Source organism: Phaethon lepturus, unplaced genomic scaffold, assembly GCF_000687285.1.
Source record: "Phaethon lepturus isolate BGI_N335 unplaced genomic scaffold, ASM68728v1 scaffold728, whole genome shotgun sequence".
Classification (NCBI taxonomy): domain Eukaryota; kingdom Metazoa; phylum Chordata; class Aves; order Phaethontiformes; family Phaethontidae; genus Phaethon; species Phaethon lepturus.
Genome location: NW_010558042.1, coordinates 76,604 through 92,847, shown reverse-complemented (window position 1 = coordinate 92,847; position 16,244 = coordinate 76,604). Strand labels below are relative to the sequence as shown.

Here is a 16,244-nt window from a genome sequence, read left to right as displayed (position 1 = left end):
TTCCTGCTGCTAATTCTCTCTCCCAAAGCTCAGAATAGTCCTTACTCTAAAACCAAGACAACCTTTCTGCCTTCTTTCCCCTGCAGGTTTCTCTCACTAGATAAAAAGTACCCTCTGTACAGAGCACCTCTTGTAGAGAAGTACCGTTTCTTGGCTAACCTCACAAACGTCTGGCTTGCGCGATTCGGGACCAATCGCGTAGTAGACATGAACTCTTTGAAAGCTCAGCTCTCCCTGTGACGTCCTCCTTAACATCCTTTTTAGAGGTAGACACTAACTCTAGGCAGCCCTGAAAGTTAGTAGTGGTAACTGCACCTCTATCTCAAAAGCCAAAAAGGTCATTTTGATTCCACTCACTGTCTCTACCCTCTGGAGTGGACCAAAGGGAACCTGTTTTCCTTTTTCAACTCTGTGTCTGAGTTGCAAAGACAGATGCAATGACAATAAACGGGAAAACATGCAGAGCTGCATTACAAACCAATTCATCAGAAAACAGAGCACGCCTGCCTTACAAATTTGCCTGCAGCTTGTTTGCCGTGTTATTTTTAAACTGCCTGCAGGTTGCAGATTTTTCAGTGGTCCTTCTCCTAACACTGTACACAGAGGATTTAGCAAGGCACAACTACCAATACCATGAATTTAAGTTACCAAAATTCCCAGCACATTAAAATTCAGCATCCTTCATCTTCTCATGAACTTCTTGCTGCAATTTGTGTATTCACGAGAGGGCATTCCGTGTCTCTTGCAGACTCTCCCAGTGGCAAGGTCAGTATAACGCAGCTCTGCATTCCCTATGTTCCCAACTGCCATACCTCAGTCTGCAGAGTGCAGCCTGCAGTTGCTATAATCAGCAACCCGGGCATCAACCTGCAGACTCTTTGACTCATCATGAAAAATCTAAGACAGACCCAACTGACCAAACCCAATCCTTAACTTCACAACAGTTATCACCCAGACATGATTGCCTCAGCACAAAAAACATCTGCTGTCCAAATGAAGGCTATGTGCAGGCATAGGGCACTCTTCCATCACACAACCCAGGACACAAACTTCACGGTCCTCCCAGCAAACCTGCCTCACTTCTGTGGGAGGCTGGATGAGATAAAGTCAAGACTTGACATTGGTAAATGGGAGAGCTTCTACATGCAGAAAAACTGCACAATTCATGCACAACTCCTATAGAGGAGGGACTAACAGGAAGAGTTTTTTATTTATGCCACCACAATATTTTAAAGAAGAAAGCAATGGAGCATTTTTCAGAAACAGTGATCACCGCAACTGCTGCTGATGTAAACAGAAGCTGCAGATGTTCAGATTTTCTGAGGGGTCAGACCCTGCAGCCAAATATAATGAATATTATAATTTGTTTTCTCCTTCTCCGTTGCCTGGTTTATTCTGCAGCCCAGAGCAGTACTGCAAAGCAATACCCATCAGGTCAGAACCCCTCCCCTCATCTGATTTGGGATGCTCAGGCATGAAGCCATTCACATGCTTGACCACTGTTAGGAGCTCTAGAAATTAGCCCAGCTACCACTGCAAGAAGCACTTGGCCAGCATCATCATCAGGGGCACAGCCACATTCATTCCACCCTTTTGACGCTCTGTGATATATGAGGGATTTGTTTTGGATCTGCAGCTCCAGCATAGAAGCCTTTGCTCTCAACAGGATACAGCAGGGACTTGAAAGTAATTTCTATATAAACAGCCAACAAGCTTCAGTCAGAGCAAAATGCTCTGGCCCCACAGGGCTGACAACTATCCCCTTGTGGGACAGTGTGGGACCAACTGGTCTGATGGCCAAGCAGAGCCTGGCCTCCCTGTGTTGGGTAGGGTTAGGTTGCAGTGCTGTGAGTTTAGCTTGTGCTTGCTTGACCCTGTATAACAACTTGTCCTTCATCCTTCTACATTACACAGCTAGTTAAGCTGTTGCTCATTTCTCTCTGCTGATATGGAGAGTCTTGATTTGGCTCTCGGCTGTTTATATTTTGCAGACATCCTCTATGTAATTGCAGGGCCTGGCCCCAGGCTATCAGGCTCTGGGAGGAATAACCACATTATTCCACAGAACAGTTAGCATAATTAAAATATTGACTGCAGATTAAAAAAATGTGCTGAATATTTCACAGAGTGGTTGGAGGGTTGGCAAGCCTTGGCAGCTTGTTGGCTGCAGGGACTGGCTGATATTTAGTTGCGCCTTCTCCTTCAGTTTTCATTGCTGTACGTGGGAACTGCTTTTTGTGCTGTCAACTTCTTATCTCCCAAGCAGCCAACCCACAACCAAGAAAAAAAATGAACTGACTGGAAACGAGGAGCTCCAAGGGCTTTCTTGTGATTCTTATTGCCAGTGAGACCATTTCCCTGTTATTTATGACTTCAGGACATCTGTCTTACTGTGTCTCTCTATTTTTATTTGTGTCCATCCCTCCAAACACATAGTGTAGGAACTGCATATGGTGAGAATGTACCAGGTGATAAAACCATTTGCTTAAAAACTGTCTGTACCATATGAGAAGCATTAATAAAGTTAAAAAAGCCCATGAAAACTTCCACTGGAACATTTGTTTTAGCTACTATTCCTTCTTTGACATTTGATTCCTATCTGTATTTCATCTGTAACCAAAGTCTAAGGCATAAAATCCTTACATTTCCACAACTAAGAGGGCAGAAGGGGATGGAAGAAACCCAGTTGTGACAGGGCTGGTAGAAACTACAGAAGCACAGATCACTACAAGGCACTTAAGGAATTTTTGGTGACTTTGCAGCATCTCCCCATTCTCTTTCTTAGGGGTATAATAAACACTGCTAGAGACACACAGGTCTGGGTTTGAATGACTTCCTGGTTCTGTCTACATCCCCTGCTATTTGGCAAAAATGTAACATGATCTCATGCTCCCAATGTTAAAGAAAACATGTGGATGATGCCTAAACCACTTTGCAGACACCTACATCCTGAATGAAATGCAGTAGGATCAGTAACTTGCCAAGGTACTGCTTTAAATCAGCTTCTTATTTAACCTGCACTTACATGCTTGAGAAATTCCTGGGATGGTAGGAAGTGTTTGAGCACCAGTGCAGTCTCCACTGGTCTCTGGGGATGGCTAAGCTGAGGCTGTCCTACTCCACTATAGCTTCCAGGGATAAGGGTCTGATTTACAGTCTGATCTACAGCTCTTTTGAGATGAGCTAATTTTGCGAACATTTCCATTCCCACTCAAGGGATGTCACAAGAAATGACCAACTGCTATTTTCTGAGGCTTCTATTACAGCTTTAAAGTAATCATAATAGCAAATTAATAGCATATCTACTCTGCCATTTTCCATTCTCATTGCCACCTCTGTAATCAAGAGCAGCTCTACTTCTTCAAAGCTTATTTCTGTGATACTTCTCATTTTTGAATGCACAATTAGGAAGGGAGCATGATATCTTGGCACTCCAGCTATGGCCTGTAGGCTACTGCCTTCTTTCTATGGTAGGCTCATTGCTACTTTCTGCTCTTCACTTAATATTGACCTCCAAACTGTAAATCATAAATATCACCTTGGGCAAACACCCTTCTTTCAAAGGCAAAAATATATTTACACGTACATTTTAAATCTCTTCTAAATTAAAATCAAAGATAAACTCTGTGGAATGAGACAAAAGATGCTCTAAATTCAGTACATAGAAAGAGAAATTCACTGTGCACGCACAATGGGGGTGGGTGGGAATTGCTACAGCCTTTTCTCTGCTCTGATAGTTCACGTGGACAAGTTTTTAGCTTGTCTCCACTGAATGATTCATCTCTATTACCAGTATTTTCATAATTAAATGGAAGAGGAGGAATGTGTTCATTCCCCTGCTGTGTTTAATAATCTTCCAAAAAATTGTTTCCTGTTTACTTGGAAATCCCCACCTCCATGCTGTGATTTAAGCATTTTTACCTTGTTAACTTAAAAACAAAGCCTAGAAGATGCTGTATCGTTTTTATCTTGCAGTCACAAAGCAATTTATGATAAATGTTGTTGTTCCAGAGAGAAATTACTTGGAAATGTGCATATGTTCATAGCTCCACATTGCTTAATTAAATCGTAACTGATGAAAAAAATACAAATTGTCATTCAGCTTTTATTCAGGTAACCATATCTGATGACTGATGGCAGTTTCTCTTTTAACAATCAATGTACTGGTGCTCAAATACAAGGCTCAGTAAAGCCATCAATTACACCGTTTATGGAACTGTGCTGCTTGCTTTCATGTTACTGGCTAGCACGCAACTGTGAATAGTCAGTATGTATTGTTGCGTGCAAGACTTGTCTATAAGCAAAACTTAAAATGTATTTTCAAGACAAAATATTAAAAATACCTAAATTGGTTTTCCAGCTGAAGCATTATCTCTGAATTCCTGTGGCTTGGCTGGACAAAAGGGAAATAATTTTCCCTTTAGTTTCCTCAAGGAATAGATTTTTGTTCTACGATTTTACTTACATAGCACATATCAAACAAACTACTCTTATATAAAAGATTTGCATTAGCTCATACGAGTCAGTGTGTTCTGTGTTAGCTTATGTGAAAAGAGTTCATTTAAAAGGCAGCAATATCCTGTGGCCTGAAAACAGAACTGGAAGCTGGGAATTCAGAAGGGACCTGAGCTTTCTCACACTTCCTCTCAGCTTTTCATAAAGGTCTAAATTTTTCTAAATGAATATTACATTTATGTGATTAACTGGAGGCCGCATGGGCCTGATTTACAGATGTGTTAAATTTCTGCTGCTCCTATTAAAGCTATTGGGAGCTCTCAGTTCTCCACATTTCAGAAAGCTGTAATGCAGTTACACGCAGCCCTTGGGAGGGGGAGTAACATCATTACCTCGGTGAGTACCAGGCATGGACAAAAGTAGGAAAGTGATGGAATAAAGCATAGGGTGTACAGATTCAGCACATGACCCTCTCTATGGGCCTAGTAGCCCTGATTTATCCATGAGGGATGGCAGCAGTCGAGATATTGAAATATTTGGCATCCAGACAGGTGCTGTGCAAGACCAGAGTAGAGAGAGCAGCCGGTAGGAAGCACCGGGCTGGCACAGTCAGGTTGAACGCCTCTCTGGCCGGCATCCCTCAGCCTGGCCGCCGGCTCCAGCAACGTAGAGACTTTCTTTCAAAGTCTTGCACTGCTTATCTCGGCAACTAGACTGAATGCTTTTTAGCTGGTGAGCCTCCATTTGCCTCTCCTTTTTAAGTCTATGCTGAAGCTTTTAATCTAACAGCTGGCTTTCCTCTCTTCCCCTCTCAGATGAGATGGAGCAGTCCCCTGCAATGCGTTCTGACTACTTGGTCTCAGGGATTCGAACTCCGCCAGTGAGGAGGAACAGCAAACTAGCAACGCTGGGCAGGATCTTCAAACCATGGAAGTGGCGGAAAAAGAAAAACGAGAAGCTAAAGCAGACATCTGCAGGTAGGATGAGAACAAGAGAGTGATGCTGCACAGAGCAAAGCTTAGCTTGCGTGAAAGGCAAAATTTACTTACAGAGGAAATGTTAATGGTGACCCAATCTAAACCTAATTCAAAGAATTCAGTATGTTACAGATTAATAATATTTAAGGCTAGAAAGAGCCCCTATAGGCTGACCTCCTATATAATATAGGTCAAAATACCAGTGTGAAGCACAAGCCTCAACACAGACTGCTTTTCATGGGCCGTCCCTTCTCCAAAATAGATTACATTTATGGCCCCAAGTATCATCACCCCTTTTATTGGGGGTGAAGGTTATGTAGGTCACAGTAACATTATGAAAAGTGACATGAGGGAGCTACAGCATGTAAAATGCCTTCCCTCAAGCAGCTGTCTCTACAGTGAAGGAGCCCAGCACACAGCACTGCATGCTCTTACTAGCCTCCAGGAATGTCTCAGGAGATCAGTAAGGAGACAAACTCACTTGCCTTGTCCTAAGATAGGGTGGTGCAGCTCCCCCCACCTGCCCCAGTATCCTGTGGAGCGTCACAGTGAAGGACACCTCTTCCTGAGGCAGCTCCAACGTGCCATGTTAAACAGCATGAAGGCTTTAGTGTCCCAGCTGCTCTGCACTCAGTGTGATCAGGCAGTATGTTGTATCATAAATCTCAGCTCTACATGCGGGTGATTTTACAGCTGTTTTAACAAAGGAAAAGGCACAAGTGGGCTGACCAGTCCATGCTCCCCAAAACAAAATCCTTGCCGTTCTTCCCAAGCACACAGTAGTTGAGATTAGAGAGAATTTCCACACCGCACCTTTCTCACTCCATTATGTGAATACTCTGTTGCTAACTGGTGCTGTGTTATGCTACTACTTCGTGCAGTGCTGGAGAAGAAGATGACAGCACGACAAGGTCGGGATGAACTCATTAAGAAAGGCCTTCTGGAGATGATGGAACAAGGTACATAAAAATTCTTCATCTTTTTTATCAGTCTTTTTCAGGACAATAGGAAACATAATTGCAAAAGAAGAAACGTAACAATCGAATGAACAAAAAGGGAAACGTTCAATCCAAACAGAGAGGAAAATTTAATATCTGAATTATGCACATCTTTCTTCAAATTCCTCCCTGCTGCAATCAATCCATGCAATTTGATTTTTGATGTTTTACTATCTTGAATGCAAGTCCATCTTCACTTGATTTATACATGATGCAAATCTGAGCTGGTACATATGTTTTATGCAATTGCTCTAAACCTAGCTAAACCCTACTGCCAAGAAAGTCAGCTAAAGCTAGTATAAATATAAACTTAAACATACAGATGCATTCAGCTAACATGTACAACCCATGAATTCAAATCTCATAAAATGATACTAATCTGATGTTTTCAGCTGTCTTTCTGGTAAACCCAGTTTGTGACAAAACATATTACCATTCTGCCTGTTTTTCATTCCCATGGAAAAGCGAAGCATTTGGTAGCGGCATTTTAAACCTTTCCTGAGTACAAACCATAAGTCATTGAATGAAACATGATAAAATGTTAGAAACATGCACAAAGGACTGTGGTTCTGTATATTCCTGCTCCAAAGGCCTGACGGATTCTCAAGGGAGACAGAGATCTGGGTGACTATTTTGTGAGATCAAGTGAGCTCCCAGTGTTATGGACAACATCCCAATTGCCATTTCCAACTAAACAGAGATTAAAAAATGAAAACCATCTTTACTTTGAAAACTTTATAGCAGAAAGTACTGGCATGAAGAAAGATTGGCATTTTGATTGACCAATCTGATAGATAGAAATTATGTTCTTTGAAACAAATAATTGAGTTTCTTTGTATAAAACAAATGCCATGCTTATAAATAGCCTGTGGGACAATACTCAGTGATGCTATGCTGGAGCGTAACCGAGCAACTGAAGAGTCGGAGAAAGAGCATTTTAAACAGGATTTTTTTTTTTGTTGCAGTAAAGCAATTTTCATATTATTTTATTGGATATATTTTAATATGAGTTTCATGTTCAAGTTAAAAAAAAAATTCTATCAAACCATTAGTTTATTCTAAAATGAAAGTTTTTAGAAAGCTTGTTTTTAATTCTGTCCATTGAACTCTTTGTCTCTCATAATTCTAGATAATTAGTTGCCCTATTAGCATATTAGCATTATGGACAGAAAAAAAACACCCAGTTTCCTCTAGGAGTATGGAAGTTCCCCATAATCCATGAATTTGAAGACATGGGTATCTAGAGCTTTGCCAAAGCACAGTAAAAGAAAACTTCTGTAGAGCACATTAAAAGGTAATAATAATCATAATGAATCAATAAAACCTCTTGCATGCATAAAAACTGGCTGGGAGTAATATAGACGATTCTAAGTTGCAAGGTAATTTTAACAAAATTAAAATAATTTAAATAAATACATATAGTCTGGTGAGAAGTGATGACAAGCTGTGCTTTCAAAAAGGCAGCTGCAAACAGACTGCTTACCTGTCTGCAATGAAGTTGCACAGAGCTCCTATAACCATCAAATAAATTTTCAGCACCACCCTGCTGCCCAGAAGGGAAAGAATGGCTAGCAGTCAGTTGAAGGACATTGCAGCCGCCTGAAAGTTATTTTTCTTTACAGAGTGCTGTGAATCTCCAGGGCTATTTTATTATTAGTAGAAGCAGCTTATTAACTGGAATCAAAAAATGACCCAAATAATTCTCAGTAAATGATTAGTGCCCTACTTGGACTGAGCTGAAGTGGCAGCAGTTTCAAGGCTAAGTCCTCGTTTATGCAGTAAGTTGCAATTGTCAAAGCAGCAATACTATTCTAAAAGACTACAGTAAATCCTAAAATCCCTCTATTTCATCAGGCTCCACTCCACTTACAGAGACCTGATTCCTGCTCAATTTCACAAATAGCCCAAACTGGGATGATGCTGTAGTCTGAGAGATCTCCAGATCTGCTTCACGCGTTTACAATAGCTGTGTCACACTCCAGTTTCGTAGCACAAGGTCTGTCAAGCAGCATTTTGAACTGGACTATTTGGCTCAGAGCAAACCACAAAGCTAGAGCAGAATCTGCAATCTGTGAGCAGCGCCGGGTGCAATCGCAGCGTCCTTGCTTTGGTGATGAGTCATCCTACCAGGTTATGTCACCCTTTCTCCTCGCACAACCCCAAAACCCAGCTGCCCGGACGAAGTTGCAAGCCCGGGCCCCTTCTGTCTCCTCCTCTCCAGCTCTGCTCACACAGGGCAAATACAGCTTCGCTCTAGGGACCCAGCTTGCACTCTGAAACAGGGTGCAGGGTCTGGCATACGGCGGGAGTCATTCCCAACTAAGTTACAGCTCTACTTCTGATTACTTTGCAGTACCCAAGACTCTCTGCTGCTTTCCTTACCAGTGGATCTAAGGTCTGTGCTTTCTTCTGTCCCCGGACTACCTGTAAAATACGGTCCTGAAACCCACTTCCAATCAAAGCAGCACATCTGTTTTGATCTAAGCAAGAGCTGATCATTCCTGACCAGGAACATCACTGTCGCGAGTCTCAGGCGCTCCTCAACAGAAATTCCTCAACAGGGCTGTGTTCTGCTTGTCATTACTTCATTAGTCATTACACTTTCCATCGGCTGGGATCCGAAGGAACTCATGTCTCCGACTGCAGTTTCATCGTGGCTCAGCTGTCAGCAGCTTGCCTTTCCGGAGGATGTGAGGAACGTGCAAAGTAGAGTTACCTGAAAACATTTAGGGAGCTTCCCCTGACATTTCTCCCCACTGTGAGCACAAAACTGATCAGATGTAGCTGTACTTACAGCACTGGGAGATAAGGGCTCCCTGTCAAATAATGCAGGCAGCTGTTAATACACCGATGATTATGTATAGGCTGCCTTCACAATGAGCTGAAGTGTAGGCAATGAACTTTTTCCCCCTCCCCTTCCCTGTATCATAGCAACTGTGCTACTGCAGGGGCTATTTTAAGAACAGTAACTTTTCACCAAACGTGATTATGAGGCAGACCGAGTGAGCTCAGCATACAAAAATACTGCATCCCTTCCGCAGCATCTCTGGGCCAAAATCTGATACCCTTACCCAAGAGGGCAATAAATTACTCTGCAGATTGTCCAAATAGAATTAAAAAGAAGTAGCTGTGAATGCTAGCTATTTTAAATCAATGTTCAAGAAACTTGTCATGATATCATTGCAAGAAAACACAGCCCTGTCAGGAGCTTCCAGAAAGGAGTGTCTAGGGCTGAGAAGTACAAGTTAGGAGGTCAGGCATGGACAGCAGACATGTCCATCAGCATGGAGTCCTGGCCAGAGCGGGAAGTAATTGCTTTCTTTAGTTTGCAACAGTGATGTAGATCTTGTAAATTCTGCGAGAGTCATGAAGTAAAAGGATAGTTTGTATTCTGAGGACTTTCGCCTGAATCGGAGAATATTAGAAAAGCTTCAGTCATCAAGATGCATACAGCTGCAGGGATCACTGGCACAAAAATCTTTCAGAGGAAGCAAAGGGAGCAGTTTCTAGGTCTGCATGAAGAGGGATTTGAATTTCTGATCAGCTCAATCACACAGGACATGCTTTTCAAAGCTGAGTAACTAAAACTATGCTCAAAACCTACAGCTTGCTAGGGAATATTAGCAGCCTTGTCTTCGGCAAGGCTCCAGCATTACTGCAGCGTGTCACGCACAGAGCCTGACACAGCTCAGACATATCAGACCAACCTGTGCCTGTGCTGCACCATGAGCTCTGCTCGTGCAAGGAATTGCCTTCTCCCAGAGACCTCTGATTTCCCATGGTTGTACTCATCTCCCACGTAGCAGATGCGTACAGAGTAGAGTTGGCCTTTCTGTACATGCACAATGGCCATTTGCCCAGGCTGCTGTATGCCCACAGAAAAAGGTGCCCCAATGAGAAAACTGGGTATATATTGGTATCCAGATGGGCTGGAGTCCACAGGTTTTGCATTACAGATGCTCAGCACTGTTAGATATCAGATGCTGCTCCAAGACAAATCTCAGTCCCCTGAGTACTAGCGCTCTTTGAGACTCACTCTTCCCAAGGGAACAGCAGGGAGTTTCAGCTTTCACTGCTCATGGTTTAGTTAAGATTGAATGATTTGGTGTTTTAGATGCTGAAGGCAAAGCCTCCACTGGTGATGATGCCACGAGAGCAACGCAGAGTGACCCTCCAGCTCCTGTGTGCCAGGCACTTGCCTCAGAAGAGGTGCAGCAAGAGAATACAATAGCAGCCACAACAAATGTGACCTTGCTTGGTGAGAAGCTGCATTTGGATGAGCTGAAAGAAGATGCAGGTATTGGATATAAAATGTTTTGAAAAAACTATAAAATGTTAAAAAATATTTCTGCTGAGCTGCTTTATGAGGAGTCAAATATGTAAGTGCATTAAAGGGGCAGAGCACCTTGTTCAGCTCAGCCCATACTGGGTTAGCAATCGGTACGGTACAACAGTGATTTTTGAGACTGCTACCAAACTGAGGGACCACACAAAGCTTGGCATAATGGGATTAGCTGGATTATGAGATAATCCAGTCTTGGCATACTGCCCCTTTGGTATTAGGAGTGACTGCTGTGAAGATGAAACAGGCTTCTTTTAAAAAACATTTCTTAAACTTCTGTGCCAAGCCTGAAATTACTTGTCCTGGCTCAGGAGAACAATGTCAATATGCAGCCCACACTGTCCATATCATCACCCTGTCTACAACATGCTGCAAATACAAGTGAAGTTCAAAACTGGGAGCACAGATAAGCTAAAACAAGCTCCTTTCATGCAACTGTGCTCCGGCAGAGCTCATCTGTGACAGCAGTTCCTTGGGACCAGAGCAGCCAGGCACAGCCCAGCAGCTGGAGGATTTCAACCAAGAAATACAAAGCCGCAGAGATAATGCTTTATCCTAGTTTGCGAGGAGTGCTGTGTAGCAATTACAGGTCTTCCCGCCCATTCCCTCTGCTCAATCTTTACATCTTCTCCATCTGTCCTGGTTGCCTTTTATTCTCCATCCCGCCCCCTTATACCCTGCCTTCTCTGCAGGTCCCAGCCTCCAGCCACTTTCACCAAGCCCACCCCTACCTGCTGCGGTTTGCTGAGCAATGCTGCCTGCTTATGCCCTCACCCTGCTTCAGCAGGTCAGAATCGAAATCATTCTCTGAAGGGTTTTCCATTTCTTTGCTTTATGCTTTCCCATGCCCTTTTCCTCCTGTCCTGTTCCATCCCCATGACTCAGGCATTTTGTTCCCTTTTGCTGTTTTATATAATGTTGCTCTTCTGGCCCATTTCTAGCTCCACTCCACTCTTAATTGCTTTGACAACAGAAACTCTTCTGTCTCCCAAAAAGTATCTCTCCTCATGTTTGCTCATCACAAAGATTTTTTTGTAAGCTTAACACCATTCCATTACCTTCTTCATTTCAACTACATGTGTTATTTCATCAAGAAATATCCCAAAGCACTGTTTGTGGGCTTCTGAAGATTTATCCTCTCTCTTTTTTGTCTCTTAAAATAGAGACAAAATAAAGAACACAGAATTTGACATAGATAGCTTCTATTAATACATGCCCTTAATGCTGTTTTCTTTTCTCTTCACACTCCATCCTTTATGGCTATGTTTGGGTTTGTATCACCCTAAAAATTAATTGAGGCAAAACCCATTCATCTCCCTGTTCTCAGAACAACCAGAACAAGCTCTTGACCAGAATCCTTCAGGCACGGCTATTATTAGCAATAATACTCTTTTCTAGTGCATGTAATTCCGTATCATTAAGGAAATTTGTCTCTGAACTTATAATTCTTATCATTGGGACAGGCCATACTGGAAAGACATCACTAATAAGTGTACCATGTATTTAACCTTATGGCTCCACAAAACTTAGTACTACAATTTAAAATATACCTTAGCCTGTGTTCAAAATTGTGTATTGAGGCTTTCAAAATCATCCCAATATCTCCGGTCTCTCTCTAATCCAAGTTCCTTTTATTGTCTCCCTGGCATAACATTTCCTCTCTTCTGTATTTCTTTTCTTCCATTTTTTTAGGTGTCATTTTTCTAGGTTCCAAAAAGTAACAGTGGGATTATGTCCTGTCTCCCTGGTCTGTGAGACTCCATTCCTATTTGTTGGAAATCTTCCTACCTCTTTCATTAGTGGCCTCTGGCTTTTAAAATAATTATTGTCAACCTAATCTTTATGTGCTAATTTATCCCTGTCTATGCATTCTAGCATTCCTGTCTCCAGTGAGTCCTCCTTAAGGAATTCATTGGGTGGGAAAGCTCTTCAAAATTGTCAGAATGTATTGCTAAGTTTATTATAATGCTGAGTTTATTAAAACTTTTGTCTTTGGGCTCAATTCAGGCCCAGTGCAGTAGGTGTCTTTCCACAAATTTGTATGAATATTTGACCAGCTAGAAGCAAAAGGAATATATTTGCTTTATAGCCAATATGTCATATTTCATCCTGAAGATGTGGTGTAAAGGCCAGGGAGGGGAAACAGAGGGAATAAAAGGAAATATTTGTAGACTTCATGTTTGGTTAATACACAGAAAAAGAACAGCCTAGGCAGAAAGAGGGCAGTTTTTCCCATCTAACCTTGCCAATGGGCTTGGGGGCAGTCCCAAAGGGGAGGATTTCTACCTAGCAGTGAGATAGCATTTTGACAAGTGGCACTCCATGAATAATTAGGTACTCTGGCAAAGAGTCTAGTGCTGAGCACTTGGAGTATTTTCAGCAGGATTATATTCACTCTGCAGTGTGAAACCTGTTAATGGGTTTGTGTATTCAAGACTCAGGTCTGCCTTCAGACTGAGTCAAACGTGTGCTGTTGTTACCAGAAACAACCACAGGGAAAAAAAACCAGAAGCAAACCATTCTTTGCATCCACAATGCCAGTTGGTTTTCGTGATACCACTCTCGGAACAGGATGGAGTTCAAAAACAAAAAGATCTGTTTGCCTGAGGCCAAGTGTGTTTCAGATCCACTTTGTCTATAGGAAAGGTACCACTAATGGCTGCATCTGTGCCAAACAGCACTTCATGTCACAGGGAGGTCTACTGATTTCAGTGAAGTTACTGCCAGAAGAAAGTATCACTCCACCCAGGGGAATGCACTCAAACCTGACTAATTTTCTTATCAAGCTACTAACATCTACTAGATCTCTTGATCTTTCTGTAATGTAACCCATTAGTGACTTAATTTTTCTCTTCCTCTATTGCACTTTTTGTCTTCTATGCAGTAGGCACAAAAAAATACAAAGTGATGTCAGCTTGGAACAAAGCATTTCCCTAGAAGGATATTTAGAAGAAAATTATTTCCTTCTATAATTCAGGCAACTATCACATACGGCAGCTTTCCTATCAAGCCAAATTTCACAAGAATTCCTGTTAATGATGCATATTTATTCTACTTTCCTGTCTTTTTTGGATGATAAATACTCATTCCTCCTCTTCTAGGCATATTCATTAATCTGTTTGTCAACAAATTAAATGCTATTATCTCGCCAATGCTATTGTTTCCAACTGCCTAAGTGCTCTGGTGCCTCCCTTTGCACTCTGAACACAAGGATGCTGAATGCTTATTAATACAGAGAGTTTGTATTCCAAACTAGACGTAAAACTGAGCCAAGAAAAGATTTGTGACATGGCAGCTGTGGGTGGGTGCCCACTGCTGTGAATTTTTAGGAGATGCCCTGAACGTTTGGAGGGAAAGGTACTTAAACAATTCAGAATGCTAAAAGGAGTGGGATTTGCCATTTACCCAGCCCAAGCAGTCTAGACCTCTCACGATGAGATGAGATTTAAACACAGTTGGATGAGTGCTTCATCTGCTAGGGTAGACAAAATAACCCTCACGGCTACTACTGAGCCCACAGGGGCTGTAAATACAATTTGGAGAGAGCCTAGCCATGGCTGGGGTCCTGGATCAGAGTCAGGCTCAAGCATCTCTGTGGGTCCCCACATATGCCAAGGCAGAGATCAGGACATGTAACAGAGTGTGAAAGTCATCAGTGAGGCACTGTGCAAGTTTAAAGCACTGCCAGAGTCAGCTGGTATCTAAGCAGGATTCAAGGATGTTAATTTTGGACTTCATCACCAAAATGCCACCTATGTCCTGCTTCAACTTCATTCCTTTCTGGATCTATTCCTCTCTGCCCTCATCACAGCCAGATCAATTTGATGAAGTGCTCAGTGATTCAGCCTGCAGTAACTTCTAAGAGCTAAGTGCTTTTGCCATCTTTCAGGAGACAATCCTGAAATGAGCACTGCTTCACCATCTCAAATTAAGGCTTTGGTGATTGAAGTTTTTTTCTTAAGTACTTCACCAATTCTCTGTTCCACACTAGCTCCTGAGATCCAATGGCAAATCTTTTTTATGTCAGGCTTTACTTGGTTATCAATTTTAAGCTCAGGAAAGACTCAACAGTTCTGGAATCAGGTACAGTAAGTGAAGATGTGGGATGCAAGTTGAACTAACATGTTAAATAAGATAACTACTAAATTGTGAAAATAAATGTGTACAACAAACAATTGGAAAGTCAGCTTTCGTGTAATATTATTGGTTTGATACTCTTTGTCCTGTGGCTGTGTGTTCATAGCACAGACTAGTACTCACTCAGTAACTGTGCCACTGCAGCTGCATGCTGCAAGAAAATTCAGTGCAGTTCTCACAAGTTTCTTTACCTTGCTGTCTTCATTATTAAAAAAATAAAGGAAATGGAAAAAGCCTTTAGGGAAGTAAAGAAGCACAGCATTTTTCACAGGAACATCAAAACTAACATTTCTTCAATATCCTCATACATTTTACTCTTTACCTGCCTTGACTGGTTGGCTATTTCACACAATAATTATTTTCACTATGGAAAAGAAATGCTTCTAGCCGTGTGCCATGTGTTCTGTTTTTCTGAATGTTCCTGGCATTGTCCCCTAGCCTATCATTATTAACTTCATGTTCCATTAATTTTACTCATTTTCCTACTAGCCAAGAAACCTTCAGCACCCACGGAAGAATTAGAAGATGCCAGTCTGCCAGCATCTGAAGACAGTTCACAAGCCTTACTTGTATCTGAATCTACAGATTCCCCCCAAAAACAGACAGAAAGAAACCCAGCACAGCTTCCCAGCCCTCCGTTGCTCCCAGCTCCACCACCTAAGTCAATCTCCAAAATCACAAAGAGCATAACAGGTCAGTCATTACTGGTCAGTAAAGACTTTCCCACCCCTCATGTCTTCTTCGCCCATAGAGCACAGCATGTAATTTGTTTTCTTACATCCTTTTTTAAGCCTATTGCCGCAAACTGCTATGAATCAGGCTAGTTCTATTGAGTGAACAGAATGCTAACGATTTCCATAAACTGAGCAGTCCAGTTGCCTGACAACAATGCACTAATCTTTGTACTTCACATATCTGAATCTCGCAGGGGATTATTTGTTGTGACTCTATTGCACTAAAACCATGTAAAACAAATCAAACCAACTACAAACATCTGCTGAATCAGATGCTCATATCGATATGCCATAAAACACAAGGAAGATTTAAATGTTTTCATTACCTAGACTCCTACTGCATAACAGTACAACAGCCAAAACCAAGTGCAAGTCAATAGGTTCTGTAGAGGTTTCCATCTCTAGGTTTGCTCTCTAGGGTAGGTCTAAACTAGACTTATGAAATCTGGTCTAGTTACACAGAACACACATAAGTGAAACATGTGGCTCCCACAAAGCAATCCTCCATGCCAGACTTCATTGAATGTTTCAAGAGCAATTCCTCTGGGCCTGATTTTCTAATGTATTGCCAGTGGTATATTTTCCAACATTCTGGCACAGC

At 42.0% G+C, this 16,244-nt stretch overlaps 1 protein-coding gene across 1 annotated transcript in view; it reads left to right on the top strand.

Moving 5' to 3' along the window:
* The first annotated feature begins 5,269 nt into the window (after positions 1 to 5,269).
* The window catches only part of PHACTR3 (phosphatase and actin regulator 3), a 53,189-nt gene continuing 42,214 nt past the window's right edge, over positions 5,270 to 16,244 (top strand). Inside the window, exons 1-4 of the mRNA XM_010292916.1 lie at positions 5,270 to 5,432; positions 6,314 to 6,391; positions 10,545 to 10,727; positions 15,399 to 15,602. Coding sequence (XP_010291218.1) covers positions 5,276 to 5,432; positions 6,314 to 6,391; positions 10,545 to 10,727; positions 15,399 to 15,602 — 622 coding nt within the window. The 5' untranslated portion in view covers positions 5,270 to 5,275. The remainder of the gene's footprint in view (positions 5,433 to 6,313; positions 6,392 to 10,544; positions 10,728 to 15,398; positions 15,603 to 16,244) is intronic.